Source organism: Bombus pascuorum, chromosome 17 (genome assembly GCF_905332965.1).
Source record: "Bombus pascuorum chromosome 17, iyBomPasc1.1, whole genome shotgun sequence".
NCBI classification, from domain to species: domain Eukaryota; kingdom Metazoa; phylum Arthropoda; class Insecta; order Hymenoptera; family Apidae; genus Bombus; species Bombus pascuorum.
Genome location: NC_083504.1, coordinates 2,447,549 through 2,460,765, shown reverse-complemented (window position 1 = coordinate 2,460,765; position 13,217 = coordinate 2,447,549). Strand labels below are relative to the sequence as shown.

General features: G+C 42.2%; 1 protein-coding gene across 8 annotated transcripts in view; it reads left to right on the top strand.

The window, feature by feature from the left end:
- LOC132915495 (homeotic protein antennapedia-like) overlaps positions 1–13,217 on the top strand; it is a 176,298-nt gene that overhangs the window by 151,364 nt on the left and 11,717 nt on the right. For all 8 annotated transcript variants that reach the window (XM_060975354.1, XM_060975351.1, XM_060975358.1 and 5 more), the window contains one exon: positions 6,698–8,235. In XM_060975354.1, the coding sequence (XP_060831337.1) occupies positions 7,431–8,235 (805 nt within the window). In that variant the 5' untranslated portion in view covers positions 6,698–7,430. The remainder of the gene's footprint in view (positions 1–6,697; positions 8,236–13,217) is intronic.

Sequence of the window (13,217 nt, the reverse complement as noted above, 5' to 3'; positions counted from 1 at the left end):
CTTGATCGCGGCCACCCTTCAATGCCTACTCGACCTTCCGCCAGCTGGACACCTTCCACCGTGCGTAACGGTATTCTTCGCTGATTTCCCTCGACTGTACTTTGACGTCCGTTACTCTTCGTTTAAGGTTTTTCTTGCCGGGGATTTTTCTACTGGATGAAAAAATTCAGCAATAATAAGTTCATTCGCTTTTTATTTGGAAAAATAATTGTTTAGAAAATATAAACAGTTAGAGTGATCTGAATTTATAAAAACGTGCAATGAAGAAATTACTCGTTGGTTAGATAAAGTTTGTGCAAAATATGGTAACGCTTGACCTGCTTCCTCGAGAAAACGAGAATGAATTTATTACAGTGACTAGAAAAAGTACTCGAACATTATGATATTTATCGTTGCTTGTACGTGTGTTTTCTTGTATGTATCTATCAGTTTGAAGGTGTTGGAAATGTAGAGCAAAGAATTAAAGAGGAATCGATGAAGCGGCAAGACTAAAACTTTCTTTCCACTTTTCCCTATTTTTCATTCGAGAGTTTACGTTCGAAATAAAGAAAAATATAACGGGTGTACGTACATTTGAATATCTTGGATTCTGAGGAACAGTACGAGCGATATCACGTTTCAGTTGTGAGATATACTAAACTAACGCCGAAGATCGTGGTTAGCCCGAGTCAAGATCACATTCCGAGAAAGATCCCGTCGGTGTTTACCACGCGCGAGATGCTCTCGCCGATAATATCGCTCCATTGCATTTCGTTCTATTTACATTTCGTGTGCATTGTGGTTTTGCAGAATCATGGGTCGAATAGAGGTGGCGAAGTATCGCGAGAATCGAGAGATGTAGCGATTGCAACACTACCGAGTCATAGCTATCTTGTTTCATCTAATCTCAGTTCTCGATTCGCCTCCAGCCATCCAGAATCAACTGTATATATTGGGTTGGTAACTAAGTGGTTGTTTTGTCATTAGTTGGTAATGACAAAATCTGCAATCACTTACTTGCTAACCCAATACAATACATTTTCGACTTTCGCGCGAGAAATCGCCTCCGTTTAATTTCTACCACGATTTTCGAATCGACTTCTTCCATTTGCTCTTGCAACTCGTTTTCATAATAATTCTTTTTTCCTATCGTTCTGAAAACGGATAATTTGAACGAGACAGATAAAGAGGGCGTACTATGTGATTGAGGATTTTGCCATTAGGTGGCCATGACGATTTTCGCGAAAATCGAGTGTGTCTGCGCTTCGTAAATTTCCGATTGAATACGGAAAACTGAATAAAAAATAATCAGCAGAAGGTCGCCCCATTTGTGAAGTTGTAAGAAACAAAATTTGGTTAAAGTTAAAATAAGATTTTCTCCCAAATACTCGCACATAATTAACATCGCAAACATAATGTTCCTCGGAACTGGTTTCTTACGAATATTGTCAGTCCACATTTTCGACTAACCGTTACACGAAGTTTGCATGAGACGTTTCAATAAACTCAGCATCCGCTGAATCTTGTAATTCTTTTTTCACGCGAAATAAGATGAACAGGAGTGCGTTTTACTACGCCAATGAACGTTTATCGTCGGGTTCTCTCGGCTCGATGGCTACACATATTCAAGAGGATGGAAGCGATGCAGATTTCGAATCGAGATAAGGGCACGCTCAGCCAATTTACTATGTAACAGATACGTTTGTTAGAAAAAAAGTGGCATAATTATTTTATTCGAACTGGTTCGTGGGCTCGAAAATGCGAAGGAATTCTTTCGTTCTCGTCGCGTAACTTCGTAACCAGACTTCGCTAAGCATTTGCTTATTACTAACGCGGTTCGTAAATTAATGACATGCAATTAGTGTTCCCTATGAGACTTTAATTGCGCTGCTACGTCTGTTTCCACACTGCACGATCGATGTAAATATTCATCAAGCTCAACGATTTCGCGTACCGATATTTGTAAATTTTGTCCGATCTTTATCTATTGCAACTTGTTTCTTCTGTGTTAAATTACGTCATATTAAAAAAAAAAAAAGAACAATCTATAATTAAAGTAAAAAAGTCAGACACGCGGTTTCAATTACGCTGAAATACTATGTGGGGATATAAAAAATGTAGATAGATAAGTTAATCGTGTAATATCTTTCATCCTCTTTTCCGGTATCAGAACTCGAATAAAAAATGTCCGATAAAATCTTTCGTTTCGGGAAACTTTGGATAGAAAAGTTAAGCTACATTAGCACACATACGTGTCCATAGTCGCTTCAAAATTTAGAATAAAATTACCAAATTATTAAAATTAAAAATTGAAGAAATCTTCGATCTTACAAAATTAAAAGAAAAAAGCTAGAAAAGAAGAAAGTAAACAAACCTTGGCAGAGAAATTAAGGCACGCTGCTATGCATATTCATGGGGACTTAAACATTTCTAACTCACCGTTTAGATAGTTTCACACCTATCTATCAAAATTTCAAAAATATCTGTACTTTCCAATCGAGCCTTGAATTATCAAATATTTTTCGGAACATTCATCAGCCTGTCGTAAATATATTCAAGGAAACGAACGTTCCAGCTATTCCACGTGTAAAGCGTTTATCAATAGTTGGATCAGACGCAGCGGAAGTTCGGAAAAAAGCCGCCAGGAGAGCAGCGGGAACGCTGTGGTCGTAGGGATCTGATCGACGCGGCCGGAACTGGAATGCGCTCTCAAGGTCGTAATTTTATGTTCGCTGTTTTTGTTTTTCTGCTGGATGGATGGAGAATGAAGAGGTGGCCTGGTCTGGTTCGAGGGTCACCGTTTTACGACCTCGTTTAGTTTACGACTGTTTCACGGCGTGCGAACGACTGGCACGAGCTACGAGTCCCATAACTGTCAAATCCCGCCACCGTTTACGGTGACCACTGAATCTTCCAGCTGGCCGCGATATTTCGCCGGTTATTCGAACAACGCTGTTTGAACGACCGCGTGAAACTTTCATGGGTCATCGCACGACTATTTCACCGCTCGATTAGCATTCGTCAGTTTATCGCTCGGATGGCTCGTGGTATCGTGTTTCAACGTTTTATTTGTGAAATAGCAGTAGGTAGAAGTTTCTGCTTCATTTTTTCCTTTCTTTCTTTCTTTCTTCATTCTGTTTTACGTTTTATGGCTTCCTGTTGCAAGCCAGGGGAAACGGATATGGTGATGTTGAACGTAAAGAAGATGCAGGCGTTTTGCTAATTCAATAAGATTACGTAGGTGGCGTGGCAAACGAAACGATTTTTTTTTTTTTATTTTATTTTGGTTATTTTACAATTTGTCCTTATGGACATTTGGTAAAGTGTTATACCTTATTGGCGAAGAAAAAAAAAATAAAATAAAAATAAATATAGCATGTGGGTGGCTACCCCCAGCGGGGTGCCAGCTTCGTTTTTTCTAAGTTATATCTTTTATGATAAACGAAACGATGGCAGAAATTTTATATTGGAATCGAAGATCGTTGGAGTGAGATTTCAGCGCAATTGGTACGCCATAGATAGATACGTTATCCGGTTTTATTTAAACGTTTTGCGACTGAAACATGTCGCTGACGCGGACAAGTGGTTATTTTATTCAAACGGATCAATAGCAAAATGTCTCGTGTAAACCATGCAGCTTGTGAAAGACCACATTTCAATGTTCATACGTAGTACATATGAAAGTAGGATTGAAAAAAAGAAACTTGTTAATAGTTACATTTGATTTGGACGGTGTATTCGAATAATTACTTGAAAAGAATCAAACGAGTTTATATGCTCGATGGCTTTTGGAGGAATCGAGCTAATAGAATGACAACTTCCTTTTACAGTTTGATAACAACGGCCAGTAAACAACTGCGAGGGACAAAGAAATTCCCCAGCGAGGAGCCATTTTGTTAACTAGAGGCCATCATAGCTGCCTGACGTCACTTCCATATCCAACTATGGCGTCACGTGACGCTCCACCCTGTTTTCAATCACCTTGGACCCGAACCCACCCAGCTGTCAGACACGCTCCACCCCGTTTTTTCCACTCTTTCTGGCTATCGCCATCGCCATCTGCCGGCAATAATATGAACTTCTTAGAGCTTTAAATGGCTAGATAGTTTATGCCCTTTCCGGTCGGTGTCACCACCGAATAAAGCTCGATGACCTGAATTCGTGTCCTTGAAAAAGTTGCCGCGTCGAAGCAGATTTCGACATCGATAGTCACGCGGAAGAATTTATCTGCCATTTTTCCAGTCATTTCCACCGTTCAGGAAGCGGCTTTCCGTTAAATACGAGTTCCCTCCACGTAATTAAACGCCACTTTCCAACGAGAGAATAGCAAAAACGTTTTCACGGCAAGACAATGCGAACGTTTCCGATAATACCCAGGCGTGACGTTTTCCATTTCAAACGGTTTATTACACGGCTGGCGTAACAGCGATCGCGTTTAATCGCGCCAAAGTAGGAAGCTCTGTTCCTACGAACAGCTAAGCTGCGTTCGAACGAATCTCTTCAAAAGAGGGGAAAAAGACAAAAAAAAAAAAAAAAAAACAAAGAAAAAGGGAACGAGAAAAGGAAAAAAGAAAGAGAGGATAGCAGACGGAAGCAAAGTGTTACGCGTCGCGTGGTTCCAATGGAAACGAGCCGTAAACCTCGATCGCTGGGAAAGAGGTTGGCGAGGTAGAGAAACGAGAAACAAAAATAACTCGCGCGGCAGAAGGACAATGTTGCTGTTCCGTGGAGGGGAAAGAATACGTAAGGGCGAGCCCGTAAAGCGGGAATTGAGTTAAAATCCTGCGAGAGGTAGAATTTATACGCGATCCAGGCGGGTAGCGGTGCGGGGAGCGCGGCCAGCCGAGTACGGAGCGCATGGAATCGCTATCGGCGGCCATTCATCAATCCGAGGAATCAATACGCTGGAATTAATGAAAGCGCCGCGCGAACAGCGAGCTAGCGGCCGGAATGTTAATCGCGATCGTCCCGCGTCCGACCCATTCCCGTGTACAGCAAACTCCCAAGGGCCCCACCTCCACCCGTAGCCCTTCAACCTGCCACCCCTCCCCTTGCCCTTATCCTTCCCCTCACCTTTCGATCCCCTTGTACATCCGTCCCCGTCTCCCATGCCCGCGTGCTCTCTACCATTACCAATACGACCACCGTGCTGCCCACAATGCCGTCGCACCGTGCATTCTATTCTCTCGTCTGAAATCGCAGCCCTTTTTTCCCCTTTTTATTACTTGCGGAATCGGCGATCGTTCGCTCCTCTCACTATTCCAACCAATTTGTTCTGTAAATGGCTGGTGTTTGTTCGTTTATAGAAACTGGTTCTAGGAATTGTCTGTTTAATTGTTTAAGGCTATAGTTAGTATAGTAGATGTGCATTCGGACCAACTGGCGTCGTTCTGTTGTACGAAGTACCCGAAAACCGCAATGCACGCGTTTATAAATAGATCGCCAGATTTTATGAAAATTTCCATGTATATCTAACAAGTAATCCAGGAAGAGATTCACTTTAAACGCTTAGTATAGTTACGTTTTATATACATATTTAGTCGGTTTGATGTTCGCTTTGAATTCAGAACGTCAGTTTATTCGAATACTCATTCGCTGTAAACATAGCTTAGTGCCATGACTGAATTGATAGAAAGCATTCGGAATAGACGTTTAGAGACTTTATTTGCATACTTCAGGCGAATAGCTTTGATTGTGTGTAGAGTGTAGTCATTGCATGAAGGAAGTAGGTTTCGTTGTTGATTATCAGACGTTCAGTCGCGTCAAGTGGTATGAGGCAGTAGGTACACAGACACGTGATATTCAGGTGGAGGCACCGAGTTAAAAACTAACTTCAGGACGATACCGGTGAAATGACGCACGGTCGGTATGGAAGGTTTCCGGGCCTGATCGGAAGATCGGTCCGGAAGATTGAAGATCCAGCCGATAAAGGACCGACGGATCGTCGATGATTCGAAATTTTTGAAATTACCGGTATTGTCGCTACTATTCGATCTATCATTAAATCTATTATTAATTAAACGAACATTATTATTGCTATGTGTAACGACTGCCTGTTACTGTTTTTGCATAGAAACGATCTCTTCAATAAAATCAATTTCACTCTATCGAAAATATAATTCTCATTCTCCGGAACTTTGTTCCGCCTGCTGTTCTTAGAAAGAAAGGGAACGCCACGATTCTAGTTACGTACTAACTAACGAGTTGCGCGGAATTCACGTCGGCAAGCAGTGCAACAAAAAAATTAGTAGACATGGGGAGAATCTCGACGAGGCGTTCAGTAGTCGTGTTGCTTAATGGACGGGAATTTTCCAAATTTAACGATCGTTTAGCCCGCCCACACAGAAGGGACAAGCGAGTTTGGCGTCTGGGCGATGGCCGTCACCGTGACGAGCACGTGTGTAACTCGCCTTCTGTCATTTACAGTAAAACTCACTTCTGTTCGTTCAGTTCGTCGAAAGATCAGCAAACGGAGCTTTTGCCGCCTCCAGCGACTGTTCTAACGAACGAACTCGGTATAAAACTTTGAAACTCGAACAAAATTCCAATCTTTATCTTTTTATCAAAGAGAAAAAGAAATTCAAAGTAATATAGTATGACAATGAAACGAAAATCTGTTTTTTTTTTTTTTTTTATTTTCTCGTTAAAATTCTCTGATTTTAATATTCCACGTATTCTGGTACGTAAAATCAATTGAATTATCTTTTTCATGTTACAGGTGTGGCATAACTTCGTTAGCAGGGTGGACAGAGGAACGGAACGTGTCTGGAGCGGCTTGGCGTTTTGAACGAAGGTACCACACCGAAGAAGAACTCTGATTACCATCTTCCCCCCCCCCCTCGTGTACAAGTTTTAAACCTGCCCCCTAAATTATCCCCGCAGCTTGATAACTCACGGTTCTGTAGTGCTCCAGTTTCTAGTTTTTCTTTCAATATCGATGAGTCGAGTGTGATAAACGGGCAAAGGAACGAGACAAGAGTATTAAAGAGTATACATAATTTGATGATACGCTAAGTGATTCACGGTGATGTTGGTGTGATACAAAGAGTGTTGCGCGCGCGCGTGTTGTCCGAGAGTGAGTGCGAGGAGGGAGGAATCGCGCCGGAGCAGGTGATACTATATGTATAAATAACAGAAATTTATTCATGTATATGTAAGGACGTGTGCCAGTGTGTCCGTACGCAGGTATTCGAGTACAAAGAAAAGAAAAAAAAAAAGAAAGAAATCCAACTATTAAAACATATAGTTTGCCAGTACGAAGACAGGGAAAGACAGAAAAGAGGAAAAGAAAAGAAAAGGAAGAAAGAGAGGCGAGGAGGAGTAGTAGGTGGAGAATAAGTTAAAAAGCCTGCCTAACGATCAAAGACTAAGAAACGAAGAAGTGTGAGGACACGTAAGGGAAAAAAAAAGATCGAGGTGGCATTAGAAGGTGGGCCAGGTGGGACAGTAGCATGAGTTCGTACTTCGCGAATTCGTACATCCCGGACCTGCGTAATGGCGGGGTGGAACACCCGCATCAGCATCAGCAGCACTACGGTGCCGCCGTCCAGGTGCCCCAGCAAACGCAGTCGGTACAACAGCCATCTCAGCAAACCGGGGATCCATGCGATCCTAGTCTCCTACGTCAGGGAGTGCCTGGCCATCACTATGGGGCCGCTGGTAGCCAGCAAGATATGCCTTATCCGAGGTTTCCTCCGTACAATCGGATGGACATGCGGAACGCGACCTATTATCAGCATCAACAGGAGCACGGCAGCATGGACGGGTTGGGTGGTTACAGGTCGACGTCCCCGAGCCCCGGTATGGGCCACATGGGACACACACCGACCCCGAACGGACATCCGTCCACTCCTATTGTCTATGCGAGTTGCAAGCTTCAAGCGGCCGCGGTCGATCATCAGGGTAGCGTACTCGATGGACCGGACAGCCCGCCATTGGTCGAGTCGCAGATGCACCACCAAATGCATTCGCAACATCCTCACATGCAGCCGCAACAGTCACAACATCAACAGCAGCAGCAGCAACATCAACATCTTCAGGCGCAGCAGCAGCACATGATGTACCAACAGCAGCAACAAACGCAGGCGGCGTCGCAACAATCTCAGCCTGGCATGCATCCGCAACAACAACAGCAACCTCAGCAACACCAAGGGGTGGTCACGTCGCCGCTTAGTCAGCAACAGCAGGCTACTCCTCAAGGTGCGGCCACTGCCAACCTACCGAGTCCGCTCTACCCGTGGATGAGAAGTCAATTCGGTAAGATGGAGCTTCTATGTAATGTTCAAAATGTCTGTTGCTTGCGTTAAAATCGTGGGAAAAGTATATACAAATCCAGGCGACCGTGGTTAGAAGCTTTCAAGTTTGCTAAGATGTCTCTGATGCGTGTGATATAACCTCATATTACAGTAACATACGATGCGCTATATGGAGAATTTCAAGTCTCTTGAAATACACGAAATCGTTTTAGCTGAATGAAAATAATAATCGAATTCGGTAAAAGAAGACTTCACGATAAATATTATCTAGTACAATCATTCGAAAACGTTACCTGGTCTGTAGATCGAACGGATTAGGAAGGCCAGTAAATTAGTAGAAATCGTGTAGCAACCATGTTGAATCTTCCATTTGCATCCGAATTACCCTGCTGGTTAGCTGTATTTTAAAAATCGTACAGCGAACGTTACCTCGTAGGAAAGAATCTTTCTATCTGGGAGTAAGAAAAAGAAAGAAAGAACAGAAATGTTACATTCGTAAAGTCAGAGAGGAGATAATACGTGAGGCGGTTGTCGAAAATAGGCTCAAGGATTTTCCCGCGTGACCAAAAGGTTCGGATAGAAAGCAAGATTTCTAGAGAGGACGGCAGGTAGTCGGCCGCTTTCAGATTTATGCAACAGTAGGTAAAACTAGACCACATTCGTACGGTTCGCAAGCCAAGATTGGCATAATGTCTCCAGTTTCTAGGTATACCGACATCCCGAGTTATTTATTGCCCTGACCTTTTAGCTCTCGCTGGTTTCACCACACGTAAGCGTATACCTCCCCATAAAAGTTCTCTCTTGCTGACTGTGCCCGTGTTGGCTCCACGGCTTGGCAGAGTCTCCGCTCATCCACTTTTATTCCCATGATAACTCGCGGCTGCTTGCTTCCACTCAATGGTATGCTGAACTAGTTCGCTTGTTTTCACTCACCTTCCTTCGTCTGTCTAGTTAGACAGGAATCTGGTATATCGAACTAGTATTTCTTTTTCCTAAGTACTTTCTGTGAAGACGAAATTCCAGTCTCTTCGTGATCTTTATGAAGCTGAGCGTAATATATTCAAGGGAACAAGAAATACCACCTGCTTTTTCAAATATAGGGTTGTAGCGTAAGAAAAGCTTTAGGAAATCTGCTGGAGTCAACCGTGACTGCAAAGAATCGCACGGGTAATTTCGGAATAATGAGTTGAGAATTTATGGCAGCAATAACCAAGTGATAATAGCCGTTTTCTTTAACCCGGAGGTATCTGTCCCGGGTTGGGTAAGAGCACAGGTTCCGGCGCTCTTATTTTCTTCACCCTTCCCCTGATTCTTCAAATCCGAGAAAATGCCCTAACCTTGCAAAGTCAGGCTTCCTCGACCCCTTTTCCTTCTTACCTTAGCATTCAGTTGCTCGATGAACTCTGCTCGAGTTAAATCTTCGCTTCTTCGACTCGAATTATCGCAAGTACTTACTTACATATATCAACTTTCAAGATACGAATTTGTTGCTGTTCCTATAAAATCGTTCACAAGCTGTCACCTGTTTTTTACTGGATATTTGTCACGTAAGTGTAATTCGAATTTTTATACGTTTCGTACTATTTATTTCTTACATAGGACGTAGAGAATGTAATATCCTTACGAAACCATCTCTCGGTTCGATTCGAAAGCTGATACCACGCTGCTTGATTCGCCGATAAACGGTGTGGTTCACGAATGACGAGACTGGTCCATACTCTTCGTTGCCAGTCAAAAGAAGAAAGAGGATCGAGTGCCTGAATCTGCTCACAGATGTCGGCACGCTTAAGTCTTTCCGATGGGTTGTCCAACAATATATGTATTCGTTCGTCGTGGTTTATTTGGTAACCGTATTGATTTCACGCTATCTTCGCCATATCTTTTCATAAGTAAACAAAAATGATTCATACGGAAAGCACGATATACATTTACACCATCTATCCTCGAACAAATCTTACAGACGGAATCTTCTATGATCATTTAAAACCAACAAAATGTGTAGCTTTGTATCAATAATTCTCACGGTTTAACCATTATAAACATAGTTCCGTATTGTATATGTGTAATTCCACACGATTCCATGCATCGTGTATTTATTAGCCGTTCGAAACAAGATCAATCGGCTCTCACATCAGAGTCGATGTATTCTAACAAACATCCTTCATATCTGGTTTCGATACTAATTCGATCTATGATTATCCACGAGTATTCGTTCTTCTCTGGTTAACACTGCTCATGAGGTTCGCCACTCGATCGTATTACCCTTACAGGTCCACCAATCATGATAAACCTCATATCAATTTATCTAGCTATCCATTCGTGGCCGTGGCTGCCTGTTTCTTTCCACGTTGCAAAACACCAGCTGAGCTAAGCGTGCTATAAGCAGGACTCCATGAATAATGCATGGCTCAATTTTATAGATGCAGGTGCTCTCCCGGGCATTTGCCCGGTGAAACCGCCGAGATTCCCTGGCACCTTACGCGGGACATTTGCGTTACATAGGTTAGGAAATTCCGGCATAGTTGGCTGGCTCGCGAAACCCCGGCATGCGAGTGCGCATCGGTGTCGTTTACTGCCGAACATCATGAAACGCTTCGTGAACGTGCACGACTTTCATCGTGAAAGCTTCTTCTATATACAATGCCCCTTTGCTCCGCCTTTGATTTCTTACGACGACTATTTTCATGAAATATCCCTAGCCACCTGTCGAGTCACGTGACAGCTTCTGTCGTATTACCAGTCCTAACCATTACATAATTAGTTTTTTTATTATTCTTCCAAATGTCAATACGTGTTACAATCCACGATAATTCCTGTTTGTCTCGAGAAAAGGTTGACGAAAGTAGCCAAGGTAGTTAAATTGGAAAAGAAAAATATTTGAAAGTGAAATTCATTCAGGCAAATCATTCGTTTTCACAATCAGTGATATCTCAAGGGAATTTAACGTCTCTGCTAGTAAATATTGTTTTACTTGAAACGTTATGACTCTGGTGTAAATAATATCCACGGTTTCGTTAGCGATTAATAGTTGCGGACGTGAACCATGTTTTCGTTGGAGGTATATAATTCTGTCGACGTTGTAAGTTTCCTCATCCCAAGTTTGCGGATGCGCCGACACTGAACTTCGGTAAAATTGTTCATTGTCATTCGTATCCTGCATTCGCATGCATGCATGCACTCACATGCATAAACTTTCATTGATTAGCATTTTCTTTTTCAAATTAATTCGCCAAGCAGATAAAATTAGAACCAATTGCGGAGAATGATAGTATTCGGGGTTCGTGATCAAGTTAATTAGCTCGATGGAAAAAGGAAAGGTGAAAATTAGCTTGCACAGGCTTATACGGATTCGACCATCGGTAATTGCGGTGTAACAACTGCAACAGCATACGCGTTATCTCAGTTTATTCTGCGAAACGCATTATCATACGAAAAAATATAATATTTCTCGTAGCCAGGGCCCATGAAACACCATCGCGATACCATAAAAATAACATACAATGAAGTTATAATTCAGAAGTTCCAGGCACCGTGACGTTTCGACGATTCCACCGGATCTTACATTATAAGACAAGGAAATTTTTTATCCTTTTTCGTCATCCTTTTTCTTTCGAAATCAAACTCAGAACGAAATTCTGATTCAAGGCCGATCGATTCGAATTACGTATCGATATTACGTCGTCGAACGTGCATCCATGTGAATTGGTCGGTTTGGTAGAAACAAAAAAACCTATCGATATCGCTGACGCTTTTAATACGTAAGATAATTGCGATCCTTTTGCGTGAAAAGATTTATGGTATCGAGTTCCTCCGGTTCTGCTCGGTCTCCCCTCCTCCGCTTCGTCCCTTTTCTCCCCCTCACAAATAAGCATGCAGCGGTGCAGTTATACATAGGTGTGAGGCTTCCGTTATTGCGTACACGTGTACGTGGTACGAGCGCCACATTTCTTATGTAATCCGAGCACTGACACGAATGCTTAGCGGACGAACAAAGTACCACGGCGAAGAAACCGCACTACCGTCGAATTAATCGCGCGAAATATCTACGTAAATGGCCAATAACCCGTGCGCGTAATGAGGAATTAAAATGGCCCTTACTCGGCTCCCTGCCTCCCTTTATTTCTTCTTTTTCCTCCCACCTTTTTTCTTTTTTCATACGATCTGGCTAATTGAGGGCGCAGATTTATAGACTGCACACCGTTTGTTCATTGAGGCACGTGGCCGCGTTTATCTCGAGAAAATATACCACATATTAGCGCGATCTTTGTTATTTGTCTTTTTACAGTTTCCTAACCTTTTAACGTCGCTACCTTTTTTGAGGTTATCTTGCTATACATAGTAGATTTCGATACATGGCAACACGGTGATTTTTTAAATCGAGTATATAGCAGCCTTAACTGCGGGCTACTTGTGACGCAAATATTTCACGTTTATCGCGTTGTAAGATATATTCAGGTATTATTATCCCATCAAACTGTATAACTAGCCTTATTTTTGCACGCCCAGTTTACTATCACACAATTACACGTTACATTTTGTTCTATAAAATACAACATCAGACGTTTACGATAGTAATAATCTACTGTCGAAAGTAAGGTTAGGAAAATCTGCAACGTTTTTTTTTTTATTTTGGTTTTTTACAATTTGTCCTTATGGACATTTGGTAAAGCGTTATATCTTAAAATAAGATAAAAATAAATACAGCATGTGGGTGGCTACCCCCAGCGGGGTGCCAGCTTCGTTTTTTCTAAGTTATATCCTTTATGTAAATCTGCAACGTGTCATCTAAATGGGAAAGCGTAGCAATAGAGGTTCTTTCGCTTGTTCGTCCAACTTAACCTAAAAATGAAATTTTAATAAAAAACAGTACGACCCGGTCGAACTTTGATCGTTTCTTGTTCAAAGATGTAAATCTGCAACGTGTCATCTAAATGGGAAAGCGTAGCAATAGAGGTTCTTTCGCTTGTTCGTCCAACTTAACCT